Below are 16,562 nucleotides of genomic sequence, written 5' to 3'. Positions count from 1 at the left end.
TACTCTAACCTCATTTTAAAATTAATCTTACCAGTGCCAAACACTGCTGTGGAAGTAGAAGGCCGCTCAACTGGTGAACTCTGAACCACCTCCACTATGTTTGGGGATAGCTCTTGATTTGTAGGCTCGATTTGAGGATGACTTTGTTGAGTGGGTTGCACAAAAGCCGTAGCCTGTGTTTGTTGCTGAACAGTTAAAATGGGTTGAGGGATAGAAGGCTGGACATTAGGACTAGTAGAACGAACAGATCCACTTGTGCTTCCGAAAACTGGAACATGTTCCACAGGCCCTTCTGATTGCATGGCTGAAAAATAATTAAAACATTTAATATATTAAGTTTTCTATTTTTACCAAAGCTGTAATTGTCCTTCCCTATTCTCTTATAGGTGACATTTTGCATAGTTATTTATGTACATACCTCTTCCACTCACTAGACAAAAAACACTGAGGGTAAAAGTAATGTATTATGCATTTTTGTATTGCCTATGTGACAGACATAGAGTGTGCAGTAAATTGTTGGCTGAATTAAATAAACTGTTTTTGCATCTATTATTCTATGGAAATGATGACCAAATAAAATGATATTAAGAAACTCAAAGTCAAATTATAAGTTTTTATTAAGTATCATTTTGTCTTCAACTAATATAAAATGACTGTTAAGTTTAATTGGTAATATATCTCATAATTATTTTACTGAATGTAGTTCAAATAAAATATTCTGTCCTTTCATAGCATATATACATGTTATATATTTCTAAACACTTAATTTACTGAATTCTAACATTTGTTAAGACAAGAATCTAAGAAAATTTTATTTAGTAACTTTTACTGACACCTATCTTGGGGTTGGGGAAAGGGATTAAACAATGAGAAACAAATTCCTACCCTTGAGGAGCTCAATCTAGCGGAATAAAAAAACATGTATTCAACTGAATAAAATGTGGTTGTAATTGTTGTAATGAGTAAGAAAGTGACATGGGAAGAAAGTGCAGAAAGCAATTACAAGGTCAGACAGTTTATCAGGGAAGAAGTTGATGTCTGGGTCGAACCAGTGATTTAATATGGTTTCCTAAAGTGGATTTCATATCATCTTTCTTAGCTAGTAGAGGTAAAAAATTTGGTCCTGGAAAAGCATGCCATATACTTATAGGGGTGTATTTCTCTCCTTCTTTAGCTTCAAAACACAAAAAGCAAAAAGGAAAGGAGGGAGGAAATATGCTACATTAACAAGTATCCCAGGAGGCATACACCTGAAAATATTAAATGCCAACTTTTACATGATGTCTGACTTTAGCTTTAGTGGAAGCCTCATTTATCCTTGAAGTTACTGTCATCTTCTTGTAATAAATCTAAGTAAACAGTTCAATCAGACCTGTTATTATTTTACTTACCTTCTTGTGATTCCACTTGTGTAGTGGGCATCACTGTAGCTGTTGGGGTAGTAGTAGGATTTGTAACAGTTGCAGGTGTAACCATTGGGCGGATACTAGCCCTGGGTGTTGACTTATTCCCAGCCATAGCTGCAGCTGTCACTTTACTTGGAGTAGACACAACAGGAGTTGGCTTGATATTGGCTGTTGGTGGGTCTGATGTGCTGGCACTTACAGAGGGGAAAATGCAAGAATAATAAGTCATAAAAAATTATAAAAATATGCCTTATAAAATACATATACTCTATCAAAAGCAAAGCACATATGCTTCTTGAAGTGAGTGTCTAATAAATACGACCTTAATATGCATTCAGACCTTATTAACTCTGTTTTCCTAACACTGCTTTGGGTAGACTTTTGGCAGATTAGAAAAAAAATTAAAGAGTTCAGTATAGTTCTACATTTTTTGTTCACTAAATATTACAAAACTCTTATTGAAGAGGTTTTGAACTTAAGCATTAAAAACTGTGCAGGAAATGTTCTGCAGTGGTGCATCCTGACAATGTAGAAAGTATTCAACTGTGCTCAGCCTTTTATCCTTGTATCATATAACATCACAGGGAACATTAGTAGCCTATCTTAGAAGTCAATCACAAACTAAAAGATGAAAGACACTTTCTCTGTCACAAAGCTCTACCTATCTGATAGGACTGAAAGTATACTGAAAACAAGAGTTCTGGAAAAAAATATCTCAGCAACTACATGATGCAGTTTTGCACAGGATAAATGGCTCTTTACTTACATATTTTTACAATACAGATTTTTTCTCCCCAAAGATCACTAGATGCTTCCTGTATTTTAAAAGAAAAACAGGGAACAGACTGCAAACAGACTGTCAAAGAACAAAACTCACATTCCTCTTTCACCAGAAGTTGGAGCTGTTTTCAACGTGATCTGTCTCTGCTGTTCTGGGACCTATAAAAAGAAAACTATGGATTACTGTGCCTATCCCACAAGAGTCCACTAAACAATGCCATCAAAGTATTTTACTTGTTAATTCTCTCTAAATACCTGGTTTAGTCAAAATTCAGTCTGACAAAGGCTCCTAAATCACCAGACATCTTCAAGTAAAACGCACAGGGCAAAAATGATTTGTCACTTAAACCGAATTAGCTAATTACCTTATTAGTAGGTTCTTGAGGCTCATCTCTCTGCTCAAGGTGTCTCTCTTGATGCTCCCTCAGTTCTCTTTCCAAGCGACTAATTCGACCTTCATACTGGGACTTAAGAGCAGTCATACGAACATCCAGTTCATCTTTCTGCTGATCTAAGGCTCCATTCCTTTGTTTAAGCTCCTCATTTTCTTTAGTTAGCTGATCTTTTACACCTAAAGAAGTAACCACATGATTCTATTAAAATCATAATCAAACACTGGAAATAAAATGCATTTATGTGCATAATAAGTACTCAAAAGTCAAATCAGATTCTATTCCTGAACTTTAACATCCACAATAATTCTGATATACATCTCAATAAGTAAAGTTCTAAACTATCTGTATTTGCTTTATTACTCCAATATAAAATATACTCCAAAATAAAACATTTTACTTTTCCTAAGATCTCAAAAAGACAAAGGATCTACCATAAACTAGTCAGCAGGAACCCTTTCATATGACCTTTAATATTTTAATATATTAGGAATTATAAAATTTTCATTTCATATAACCTACAGCATATACTCAAGAATAATTAAGAAACGTCTTTTATGAAATAAGTTGCCGGGGACACTATCTTAGAGATCATTTAAAAAGCTGCATATAATAAAACTCAACTGATTTGGCATTTTATTTACCTACTAGCAGACTGGTAAGCAAGGTGCAGTAAGGCCCTGAGCATTGTAGCACTGGGCTCCTCATAAATTTGACATGATATTCTCCCTGAAGGGCTAAAGGGGCCCTCAGTGAAGTGAGGCACAGAAAACTCATTTGGCTGGTAAGATCTGATGCTGTCTAGGAATTTACAGAGGGCTTCTGGACAGTATACTGTGGACCCAAAGGATCACCATCAAAAGGTAGTAATAGTTACACAGTAAAGCAGAAGGATGGCTGTACTCCCTATATACTACCAGTTAACAATTAATAAAGATTTCATAAATAAATTACAGACATCCTCATCACTTGAAAATTAAAATTGCTGTAATTTGTGTCTAATTAAATAAACCTAAATATCTAAAGCACACACGCACATACACATAAATCACTTTACAGTATTTACTTTTCTTTTCTATTTAATTTTAAGCCTGTATCAAGTAACCAACTTTCACTATCAAGTTCAAATCTTAAAGTATACAGAAACTTACCAGCTAAATGTGCAATTTTTGATTTTGCTGCTACAATAGCCTTTCTTGTTTTTTCTTCCTTTTCAGTTATCTGCTGTCGGAGCTGTTCCTCCTGTGTGGTTCTATCTTGAAGGTCCTGACGAAGTCGTGAAAGTTCAGATTGAAGCTGCACAGTCTGTTCCTGGAGATTTCTTGCTTCCATCTCTTTTTCAGATAATGTCTTTTAAAGGAAGACAAAGTATGCACCATGTAATTCAACGAAATCAATATAACTGTATGCCCTACAGACTTAAAATGTAAAACTTATTAATTTGCTTATTTAGGTTAAATGGAAGTATAAATATAAAATGGTGGTCAAACCAAGTAAGTGAACACTTAAAGATGATTAGGTATTATTTACATACATAAGTCATTCAAAGTAAAAGGATAAAATATATACTTTTCCATATAAGAGAAAGTATCAGTGTTTAACACATTTTTTTTTCAAAATTCCTTTTTATGACTGAGTAAAATTCCATTGTATTCCTTTAGCTTTTCAACAAGAAAACAATTCCTTCAACACCTTCCACTACTCTTCTGCTCATACCTTCTGCAGATTCTCCACCTGACTCTCGAGTGATTTTGACTTTGTTTCAGCTTGGTTAAGGGTTTCTTTGAGCTCCTGCATTTCCTGGATTGAGACATGCTGTTCCTGATGGTCTCCAGAAGACTGAGCTGAGGTCTCCATGACCTAAGATGACAAAGAGTAATAATATACTTGCACATTTATATTCAATAATTCTGCAGATTCATCTAAGAAAATAATCGTAAGTATGTAAAGAAATTTATTTTTAAGAGTATTCATAAATAAATCTATCGAACAACTTTAATGTCCAAAAGTAAGCTATTAAACAGGTTAGGGCTTTCCATACAACTAGGTATTAACCAGCTAATCAAAATGCTGATGCATTATTTGACACAGAATTATTTGGAAAAACAAATCACTCATATGTAAACAAAAGCATACTAAAGTGCTAACAATGGTTAACTGAGAGGCAAGAATTTTGAAATTTTTTCTTTATATGTTTTTTCATCTAATATACTAAATACACAATAAAGTCAATATACAAGTTCTTTACCACTGGGAATTAAAAACAAAATTCAGATCCAAAGTAAAACAAGGATTTAAAAATTCTTTTTGGTAGGTGGTTAACACAGACTACTTATTTAAAACTGTAACAAAACCTGATAAACTATAAAGAACTAGTTTTTTTTTTTTTTTTTTGTGGTACGCGGGCCTCTCACTGTTGTGGCCTCTCCCCTTGAGGAGCACAGGCTCCGGACGGCAAGGCTCAGCGGCCACGGCTCACGGGCCCAGCCACTCCGTGGCACGTGGGATCCTCCCGGACTGGGGCACGAACCTGCATCCCCTGCATCGGCAGGCGGACTCTCAACCACTGCGCCACCAGGGAAGCCCAAGAACTAGTATTTTAGATATACACAATTTCAGTCAGCAATGAGTTACAAGAACATAGTTCTGAAAAGGAGCAATATTTGAAATTGGGAAACTGAATTAAAATACCTAGCATTTACTACTATTTCTATATGAATTTATAGCTCATTCTGGGACATACTAAAGAGCAAATCTTTTTTTTAATTTAATTAAATTAATTTATTTATTTATTTTTGGCTGTGTTGGGTCTTCGTTGCTGTGCGCGGGCTTCCTTGCGGTGAGTGGGGGCTACTCTTCGTTGCGGTGCGCGGGCCTCTCATCATAGTGGCCTCTCTTGTTGCAGAGCACGGGCCCTTGAGCACAGGCTCAGTAGTTGTGGTGCACGGGCCCAGCTGCTCTGCAGCATGTGGGATCTTCCCGGACCAGGGCTCGAACCCGTGTCCCCTGCATTGGCAGGCGGACTCCCAACCACTGCGCCACCAGGGAAGCCCCCAGAGCAAATCTTAAACCAAATAAAGATATCACATATAAGCTTACCCTTGTTTAGAATCTAAAAACCAATAATTAAAAATTATGAATAAGGTTTTTGTAAGTCATCTAAATATTTATATATGTATCCAAATATATATCCACCCATATATCCAAATATATACATAAAACTGTGTAAACTGTGTAGATCAAAACTGTGTATATCAAAAAATGATAATATATATATGAAGAATATATAAAAAGAAAACTGCTTCAAAATACCTTATCTTGTTGTGCTTTAAGTTCTTCATATTGAGTCTTGTACCTACGCCCAATTTTCTTGACTTGAGTAATAGTTTTAACTTTTTCTTGAATATCAATTATTTTGGCATCTAAGTCCTTCTGGATGCTTTCCTTTTCAGTTCTTACTTTATTTAAATCTTCCTTTAGACTCTGGATTAAGTTCTGGTTGTTAGTCAAAGATGCATTTGATCTAAGCAAAAAAATGGGGTAAAGGAGAAAGACTAATAAATATTTGGAACCTTCCAAATTTTAAAATCCTTTAAGTTATATTTTTATTATGTTGCTTTAGTCTGTTTTTTTTTTTTTTTTTTTTCTTTTGCGGTAGGCGGGCCTCTCACTGTTGTGGCCTCTCCCCTTGCGGAGCACAGGCTCCGGAGCACAGGCTCAGCGGCCATGGCTCACGGGCCCAGCCGCTCTGCGGCACGTGGGATCCTCCCAGACCGGGGCACGAACCCGCGTCCCCTGCATCGGCAGGCGGACTCTCAACCACTGCGCCACCAGGGAAGCCCTAGTCTGTTTTTTATTTAGAAAATTCTAAGAAAACCATACACATACTTCAAAAGATAATTCCTTAACTTATGAACCTGTGGTCCTTTAAAAAGATCTGATTTACTTATTATATGTCATACATGCCCATTTTAGAGATGAGAAAAACTGAGCTACAAATGGTCAAGTAACATGCACACTTTTACTCTGCGCTGGTACACAGAGTTTAATTCACATCTGTCTGATAGCAAAATCTATACTCTTTCCACTCTAATGTGTGCTGAGTAAGTATATTAGGCTTTATAGGCCACATACAGTGTTTGTTACATGTTCCTCTTTCTCCCTTTTTACACTTAAAAAATGTAAAAATCATTCTTAGCTTCCAGCTGTATAAAAAAAAGACCTGTGGATTATAGTCTGCCAAACCCTGTACTTTTATCATGAACAGAACTTGAAATCAGATGACCTGAATTAAGAACATGGGTTTAACTGCTATTAACCTTATAAGCTTGGGTACCTTTCTGAATCTTAGCTTCCTCATCTTTAAAATTAAGTAATATCTCTCCTACTCAAAATGCCAGACTACTGTTATGAAAAAAATAAGAGAATAAATACGACAAAAATTTGTAAGCTTATCAAGTATCACATAAATAGGGGCTATGACAGGGACAAAGGACATTGAAGCTTAAAAGAGGTAAACCAGAAACATTAATTTTAATATTACATTTATTTTCAAAAGGCAATACTTCACTATAAGTTCATTTAAAAACTTTATTAAAAACTTTCAAAATAGATTCATGAATATATGTTAACCAAAAAAAAAAAGAAAAATCTACTTGCAAAAGTCATTTTGACTATTTTTAAAAGTTTGCTTTAGATTCATACCAACTATGTAGTTTTTAAAAAAGTAATAAATATTGAGAAATAATGCATATATGAAGGCATAAAACTAAATTACTGCTTGCTTTGCTCTATAAAGTAATAAAAGGAAAGCCACATGTAAGGGCTCCAGCACTTTCCATTCTTTATAAAATCAGGAAGCACTTAGGGGGTCACATAAAGAATAGAAACAAACTTATTTAAGATTTCAAGAATTGTATACAACTTAAGGTTTCTTTCATATACCTTGCAATTTCAGCTTTAAGTCTTCCAATTTCTTCAGTCAATTGTTGAATACGCTTAGCATGCACTTCCTTTTCAGAAAGGAGCTTCCGATATTCTTCTGTATCTGGATCTTTCTGTTGACTCACTAGATGCTAGAACAGCAAAAATGCATAATATGGTTTTATAGTTTTCATGAAACTAATGTACTATAATAAAATATCAGAGTATCTAACTGTGTTTACATTTGCTACTTGCATACATTGTGATCAAGCACCAAACTACAAGAAAATAAGATCAAAGCTTTAGTTCCTTTGTTTAGCTAAGATGTTTAGCCAAAATGGAAGGGGAAAATAAAATAAATGTCATTCACTATTATTTTTCATAGCTGCAAAGGAACATTTCAGAATCGTTACAATGGAGCCAAAAAAGGGATCCAAAGAATCTACAAGCTTTTTATATTAATATTAAATACCTAATTTCATTAAAGTGACATATACAAGGGAAAAAAATGTCATAATGCATTACAATCTAAACAAAAATATGAAAATAATCCTAAATAACTGATTCCATTAACTAGGAAAGAAGGCATCATAATTTAACAGGAATGTATCTAGATTTGGGCAGATTATCCTCCTTTCTTGATTTTTCAGATTGCTTGATTAAAAAAAGAAGAATAAATGCACTCTAAAATTCTAGTCCTCTTCAGATACGAGTGGTTCCCTAGAGCATTTTCCAGGTGCTAGGTGCTGTGTGAACTGCTTCATTTGTTTAATTTTTGTAACATGAAGAGGGGTATTATGCTCTCATTTTCACAAATAAGGAAAATTGGCTCAGAAAGATTAATGTCCTCATTTTCACAAATCACGTAACTAGTATGTGGTAAGGCCAATTCCCAACCTTTTGTTCGAATATAGAGCTAGCATTTCTTTTTTTTTTTTTAACATCTTTATTGAAGTATAATTGCTTTACAATGGTGTGTTAGTTTCTTTAAAACAAAGTGAATCAGCTATACATATACATACATCCCCATATCTCCTCCCTCTTGCATCTCCCTCCCACCCTCCCTATCCCACCCCTCTAGGTGGTCACAAAGCACCGAGCTGATCTCCCTGTGCTATGCAGCTGCTTCCCACTAGCTACTGATTTTACATTTAGTAGTGTATATATGTCAATGCCACTCTCTCACTTCGTCCCAGCTTACCCTTCCCCCTCATTTCCTCAAGTCCATTCTCTACGTCTGCGTCTTTATTTCTGTCCTGCCCCTAGGTTCTTCAGAACCATTTATATGTGTTAGCATACGGCATTTGTTTTTCTCTTTCTGACTTACTTCACTCTGTATGACAGACTCTAGGTCCATCTGCCTCACTACCAATAAATCAATTTCGTTTCTTTATATGGCTGAGTAATATTCCATTGTATATATGTGCCACATCTTCTTTATCCATTCATCTGTCGATGGACACTTAGGTTGCTTCCATGTCCTGGCTATTGTAAACAGAGCTGCAATGAACATTGTGGTACATGACTCTTTTTGAATTATGGTTTTCTCAGGGTATATGCCCAGTAGAGGGATGGCTGGGTCGTATGGTAGTTCTATTTTTAGTTTTTTAAGGAATCTCCATACTATTTTCCATAGTGGCTGTATCAATTTACATTCCCACCAGCAGTGCAAGAGTGTTCCCTTTTCTCCACACCCTCTCCAGCATTTATTGTTTGTAGGTTTTTTGATGATGGCCATTCTGACTGGTGTGAGGTGATACCTCACTGTAGTTTTGATTTGCATTTCTCTAATGATCAGAGATGTTGAGCATCCTTTCATGTATTGTTGGCAATCTGTGTATGTTCTTTGGAGAAATGTCTATTTAGGTCTTCTGCCCATTTTTGGATTAGGTTGTTATTTTTTGATAATTGAGCTGCATGAGCTGCTTGTAAATTTTGGAGATTAATCCTTTGTCACTTGCTTCGTTTGCAAATATTTTCTTCCATTCTGAGGGTTGTCTTTTTGTCTTGTTTATGGTTTCCTTTGCTGTGCAAAAGCTTTGAAGTTTCGTTAGGTCCCATTTGTTTATTTTTGTTTTTATTTCCATTTCTCTAGGAGGTGGGTCAAAAAGGAGATTTATGTCATAGTGTGTTCTTTCTATATTTTTCTGTAAGAGTTTCACAGTGTCTGGCCTTACATTTAGGTCTTTAGTCCATTTTGAGTTTATTTTTGTGTATGATGTTAGGGAGTGTTCTAATTTCATTCTTTTACATGTAGCTGTCCAGTTTTCCCAGCACCACTTATTGAAGAGGTTATCTTTTCTCCACTGTATATTCTTGCCTCCTTTATCAAAAATACGGTGACCATATGTTCATGGGTTTATCTCTGGGCTTTCTATCCTGTTCCATTGATCTATATTTCTGTTGTGCCAGTACTACACTGTCTTGATTACTGTAGCTTTGTAGTATAGTCTGAAGTCTGGGAGCCTGATTGCTCAAGCTCCGTTTTTCTTTCTCAAGATTTCTTTGGCTATTCGGGGTCTTTTGTGTTTCCAAACAAATTGTGAAATTTTTTGTTCTAGTTCCGTGAAAAATGCCATTGGTAGTTTGATAGGGATTGCATTGAATCTGTAGATTGCTTTGGGTAGTATTATCATTTTCACAATGTTGATTCTTCCTGTCTAAGAACATGGTATGTCTCTCCATTTGTTTGTATCATCTTTAATTTCTTTCATCAGTGTCTTATAGTTTTCTGCATACAGATCTTTTGTCTCCTTAGGTAGGTTTATTCCTAGGTATTTTAGTCTTTTTGTTGCAATGGTATATGGGAGCGTTTCCTTAATTTCTGTTTCAGATTTTTCATCATTAGTGTATAGCAATGCAAGATATTTCTGTGCATTAATTTTGTATCCTGCTACTTTACTAAATTCATTGATTAGAGCTGGCGTTTCTAACCATACTATGCTATATGGTTTTGTCCCTCCTAAAAAGGTAGCAGTCAGTGAACAATTCTTCTTAAAGTGATTCAGTAAGCTACATAAATCCATTTTTCACGTACCAAAGCATTTTAGAGATAAAGCAGAAGCCTAAATTTGGAATCCAAGTAAATAAATTAGCTGTTTTTTTTGTTTTGTTTTGTTTTTTTAAATTTATTTATTTATTTTTGGCTGTGTTGGGTCTTTGTTTCTGTGCGAGGGCTTTCTCCAGTTGCAGCGAGCGGAGGCCACTCTTCATCGCGGTGCGCGGGCCTCTCACTGTCATGGCCTCCCCCGCTGTGGAGCACAGGCTCCAGACGCGCAGGCTCAGTAGTTGTGGCTCACGGGCTTAGCTGCTCCGCAGCATGTGGGACCCTCCCAGACCAGGGCCCGAACCCGTGTCCCCTGCATTGGCAGGCAGACTCTCAACCACTGCGCCACCAGGGAAGCCCTAGCTGTTTTTTAAAATATACAAAATGTAAGCAAAACTTTAAAAACTGAGTTATAAGTTTAATGCCTGTCACATATGTACAGGTGTACACGTTAGACTTTTACTGATAAACACATAATACTTTCCACTAGCTCATCAAACATTTTTATCCCCTTAAATTTTACCCTATTATTTTAAATCAACATGTTTCCATATTTTGGAATGGGTTTAATTGCACTTACCTGGTTACGTGCTTTCCAACGTTTGACATCTTCTTCTAATAACTTCTTCTCTGCTTGCAACATACCGCTTTTCTCACTCAGCTCAGCATTTGCTTCTTGTAAGGGTAAAATATCTAACTCCAGTTTCCTCACCTGAAAATAGTTCCAGTATTTTTTTTAAAACCTGATGTGAGAGTTTATTTAAAATACTATTAAAAATAATGTGCCTCTACTCTTCATTAGTAAGTTACAAACCTTGGCTTGCATCTGTTGTAGATCCTGTTCTAGCCTTTCCTTTTCTTCCCTCAGCATCTTATTGGTCTCCATAACTACATTCATTGTTTCAGTTTTCTTCATCAGTTCCTCATGCTGGGCCATTGTTTTTGCAGTTACCTAAAGTTTTCAAACATGCATACAGCAACATATAACAATAGATTAAGACCTACCTTTTCCTACCAGTTCTAATCTTTCCTACAAAAGTAAAAAGGATTGAAATGTCAACTTTTAAAACAAATTCTTAGAAGTCTTACATGTTTTTCTGTGATTCATGCTAATTACAGAGTTTAAACAAATACTAGAAATTAAAAGATGAAAGTAAAAAGATACTACAAATCCTGCTGACAAATAGTTTTTACATTAGGTAAGAACATCAATCCAGATCTTTCTGTATCTATCCTTTTTTCTTGCTACACTGAATTGAAATAGTTCTAAAACAATGTTATTTTGATCCTCAGTTTTTTCCCCTTTTCAGAAACTCTTTTTCATTTCACTCATCACTTTGGTTCTGAGAAATTTTACTGAATATTTGTTCATTTGTGAAGAACTTTTCTTCTGTTCTCATTGAGTATAGTTATCCATCTTTTGCACATGTTACTTTATTCCTTCACCATTTTAAAATCTATGGTTCATGACTGCCATGCTACACTGTTCATCTTTGGTAGACATTCTATTATTTTTGATATAATGTATGTTACTTCTTGACTCTCCTCTGACTGTATGTAAGAGTTGGTTGAGCTGGGCATTTTCTACTAGTATTATTTGCCTTTCTACAGCCCAAAGGAACAGCAAGGAAAGCAGAAGAGACTGAGAGAATATACAGTCTTTGTTAGAAACCCCGATTCTGCTCTTTTCCTCCAACTGTTAACTCCATTGAATTAGAGGGTCTGTTTATTATTTCCATAATGAGATATGTTTGAATTTGGGTTGTTTTCTCAATAGAATATAACTCTGGAATTTTAAATTTCTGTCTGAAAATGTAAATCCCATAAATCTAATTGTTCAATTATTCACTTTCCCCTTTTTCAATGGTTTGTCTCTAGCAGCCATTCCAACTATCAGTTAAAAGAAGATAAATGATTCAAGGTCTTAATTTCCTTCCTTCCAGATGTAGAGTTGTATTACTGCATCTCCTCAGAATGAGGTTATGCAATAGTAAGCCTTTGGGTGGTAGTGTGGACTAAGGAGTTAATAAGCTTATGTTGTGATCACATATTCACTAAGCATCTTTTTTTCTCCTTTGGTCAACTGTTTTGACTACACTTTGCACCTCTGATGAGAAAGGAGTATTCTGTAGCAGTTTCAACCTACCTTTTTTTCTAAAATGACTATCAACCTATAATGAAAACTACAGTAATAAATTAAGATAACTGAAATTTATTAAGCACTCACTGTGTACCAGACATGATTCTAAATGCTTCATGTGCACTAACTCAATCCTCACTATTATTATCACCCCAATATTACAGACAAGGAAGTTTAAGAACAAGGAAGTTAAACAATGTATCCAAGGCACACATCTCATGGTGTGAAGCTAGAATTTGAAAGCAGTCAGTCTGGTTACCATTAGTCTCTCACCACTGTATTGTGCCAGTGTTTACTAATGTTTAATGAATTTTAAAAAGAATGCTTATTTCAAACTAAATTTTATGTTATTAGAAACTGAAATGAGCTCATCTCTTGATTGCTTTTTTTTTTTTTTTGCGATATGCGGGCCCCTCACTGCTGCGGCCTCTCCCGCTGCGGAGCACAGGCTCCAGACACACAGGCCCAGCGGCCATGGCTCACGGGCCCAGCCGCTCCGCGGCACGTGGGATCCTACCGGACCAGGACACGAACCCGCGTCCCCTGCATCGGCAGGCGGGCTCTCAACCACTGCACCACCAGGGAAGCCCTCATCTCTTGATTTAACAAGTGCTTTCTTAAAGCTTAGGATACATACCTGAACTTTCTCCCTTTCAGCATTTAGACTATCCTGCAGTTCCTGCAGCTCTCTTTCTAAAAGTTCAACCCTTTGTCGATAGCGCAGACTCTCAACCTGAGCCACTTCAAACCTAGTTTCAGCAATTTCTTTTTCTCGTCGTATAAATCTACAAGAATATGTATTTTATTTGAATAGAAAAATGCCAACATAACATTTCAAAACTTGGATAATTTTTAAGATGACAAAAATCATTCACTTTAAAAAGTATTTTTACACAATGCTTTCATTAAAAAATAATGGGGGATATATTTTATTACAGACAGTGGCTTCTATCTTTAAAATAATCCGAAAGGCAATTAATTTTCTAAAGAACCCACTCAAGTTCTTACTGTTAGATTTAACTTGAACTAATTTATTTAAATTGGCATATGTCTAAATGTCCAAAGTGATCACTAATTGGGTGATAGTGGGTTTGTTGACTAATAAGAGACAAATGAGCTTTATACCTAAATATCATATAACTCCCACTTGTCTAATTTATACATTTATAGTGTCACTTCATAATTGTTGTTAACCACAGAAGTAAAGCATTAAGAATATACTGGATTTACCTGAGAATTTCTAAGATTTGTTCTTGAGATTTTCCTTCTTCACTGAGAGATACATTCAATGGACCTTGTACGCCTTCCTTCATAGAGGCAACGATTTTGTCACTTAATTTTTCAATCTGATCATGAAGTAATCTGTTTTGTTTTTCTAGATCTTCACAGCGAGAAACACTCTTGGAAACTTCATCCTATAAGCCAAGAGTCTATGATAATAGCAGATTTTCCAATGTACATTAAAAAAAAAAAACTTTCAATTCTCCAAACATTCTGATGTACAATATGATTATGATGTACAATAATACCTTTAACATTCTCTCTCTTTCCTCCCAAGATGCTTTGCACTCCAACAACTGTGATTCTGCTTTCTGGGCTGTTTCTTCCAAGTGCTGACGCACTGACACCATTTTGGAAACCTGTTCTTTGGCAGCTTGTAGAGCTTCAACATCAGCAGCATGTAGCATCAATTCTCTCTCATACTTATTCTGAGCTTCCACAGCTATTTTAGCCTGAAAGGAATTATTTCCCCATCGACATAGATGATTAAAAACCCATAAAGCTAGTCTTTAAAAAGATGTACATTGTATTATTTAAAGTAATAAAAGTGAAGACAATCTCTAAATGTACCAAAATAGGAGAATGATTAAAAATCACACTGTAGTGGGAAGCAGCCGCACAGCACAGGGAGATCAGCTTGGTGGTTTGTGACCACCTAGAGGGGTGGGATAGGGAGGGTGGGAGGGAGGGAGACGCAAGAGGGAAGAGATATGGGGACATATGTATATGCATAACTGATTCACTTTGTTATAAAGCAGAAACTAACACACCATTGTAAAGCAATTATACTCTAATAAAGATGTTAAAATTTTTTTTAAAAAAATCACACTGTATCTATTTAATGAAATATTAAACATCTGTTCAAAATGAAACTTAAGAAGGTGATATAGTAACTCGGAACAGCCTTTATGAAAAAAAGACTAAATATAACTGAGTTACATAAAATACATATATACACACAAAGTGAATGAAGAGAAATGAAAATAATCTATTTTGAGTACTGAAATATGGATACATTCTTTGATTCTAATTTCCAATGTTATGTTGTTTGGCAATAAGCCAAACACAATTCATTTTTGTCTAATTTACCTTCAATTTGAAGCACTTTCCCCTGTATTCCATTTTTAAAGTAATCCTGATACATATACATGTTATGTATATAAGCAATATGTAAGCAATAAAGAACAGTAACCCAACGAATGGCTATTAATATACCACCAAACATAAAAATGAGAATGTTTCCAATATCCTTACATGTCTTTCCTTCCCATTCTACCATTTCAATAATCCCCATTTTCCTGAATTGTTTTACCATTTCTTGTTCATACAAAATCATAAAAAGCAGTATCACATATATGTGCGTGTGCATGCTGTATGTATACTTAAATAATGTGGTTTTGTACTTTTAAAGCTTATAAACAGTGGTGTATAGAAATCTGTGTAAGCTCAGTAATGCATTAAAAAGGTATTAAAATTGTTTTGTTGAGAAAAGTATCTCTATCTTGTCTGTAGTACAGCTTTACAACTAGAATTAGTGAAGGACTACAATAGTGAAAGAATGTTTGCAAGTGAAAGCAAGTACACATTTAATCTCCAACTCCTATTTTTCTATATTTTTCCCATTTATCAACTTTGTTTTGTTAATTGATATTGCTCTACAGGTATCTCCTACTTTTTGAAAGTTTGCTTTATGCCACTTTGCTTATATGAGAAACCTACATTAGCGTCTGTTTTTGCTAACCAAAAGAAATTCAAAGAGCATTTCTACTTTTACAAAAAAGGAGAAAAGTGAAAAGTGTTCAGCGTTTGTTTTGCAGGAGCCATTATAGAGGCTGTGCGCACCCTGAGTAGCAAGAGAGGCACCGCCAAGCTCCCTCCCTGAGACTACACTCAGCATCTCAACATCAAGCTGTCATAGCTTTGAACTGTGTCTGTGAGCATCTGTGCTTTACCTCAATTTATTTTGTGCTTCCATTAGCAAGATGTGTCCTAAGATAATTGTTTCTTCACTTAATGCCATTTCAGTTTACATACGGCTTCATAGGAACTTTCTACTTTTGGACAGCAGGGGAAACCTGTGTTTACTTTTAGCCTTCACCTATACTTTTCAACTGATGTTATTCCAAGTTCCACAAGAGTGGAAACAAACCTGCATTTTTGTAAGATTCACCAATCCCCAAAATGCATTAATATACTCCAAGAACTGTTCCCTAAGGTCAAAGCTCACTTCTCAATAACTGGCTCTAAGAGTGACACTTACTTGTTCCTGACAGTCCCGTCTGGCTTGCTGCTCATTACTCAAAGCTGTGCCTGCTCTCTGAAGAGCTTCTTGTACTTCATTCTGAACACTATTGAGTGTTTTCTTTAACTCAGATAACTAAATCAGAAGAACAAGATTAAAACCAGAGTTAATTGCAAACTTACTTTAAAAATACTGGAGATAGATTTTTCAAAATACAAGTAGCCCAAAGACTTCTTACTAAATTTAAAATAGTCATAACCTGATATAATCTACTGGACAAATTTTACAGGTCTATGTTGACCCCATATTACTATCTGCAAAAGTCAATTTTTAGGCAGAGGCTTCTAAAAAG

General features: G+C 35.5%; 1 protein-coding gene across 1 annotated transcript in view; it reads right to left on the bottom strand.

The window, feature by feature from the left end:
• TPR (translocated promoter region, nuclear basket protein) overlaps positions 1–16,562 on the bottom strand; it is a 73,511-nt gene that overhangs the window by 20,157 nt on the left and 36,792 nt on the right. The window contains exons 24-37 of the mRNA XM_079696515.1: positions 16,229–16,345; positions 14,217–14,420; positions 13,918–14,102; positions 13,325–13,472; positions 11,362–11,499; positions 11,128–11,259; positions 7,523–7,653; positions 5,891–6,101; positions 4,295–4,438; positions 3,730–3,928; positions 2,552–2,757; positions 2,284–2,345; positions 1,392–1,600; positions 32–304 (exon numbers count right to left, since the gene is read on the bottom strand). Of these exons, the coding sequence (XP_079552641.1) occupies positions 32–304; positions 1,392–1,600; positions 2,284–2,345; positions 2,552–2,757; positions 3,730–3,928; positions 4,295–4,438; positions 5,891–6,101; positions 7,523–7,653; positions 11,128–11,259; positions 11,362–11,499; positions 13,325–13,472; positions 13,918–14,102; positions 14,217–14,420; positions 16,229–16,345 (2,359 nt within the window). The remainder of the gene's footprint in view (positions 1–31; positions 305–1,391; positions 1,601–2,283; positions 2,346–2,551; positions 2,758–3,729; positions 3,929–4,294; positions 4,439–5,890; positions 6,102–7,522; positions 7,654–11,127; positions 11,260–11,361; positions 11,500–13,324; positions 13,473–13,917; positions 14,103–14,216; positions 14,421–16,228; positions 16,346–16,562) is intronic.

This window comes from Hyperoodon ampullatus (genome assembly GCF_949752795.1).
Source record: "Hyperoodon ampullatus genome assembly, chromosome: 2".
NCBI classification, from domain to species: Eukaryota; Metazoa; Chordata; class Mammalia; order Artiodactyla; family Ziphiidae; genus Hyperoodon; species Hyperoodon ampullatus.
Note: the sequence above shows the minus strand (reverse complement) of the source record. Positions and strands in the feature narration are given on the sequence as shown.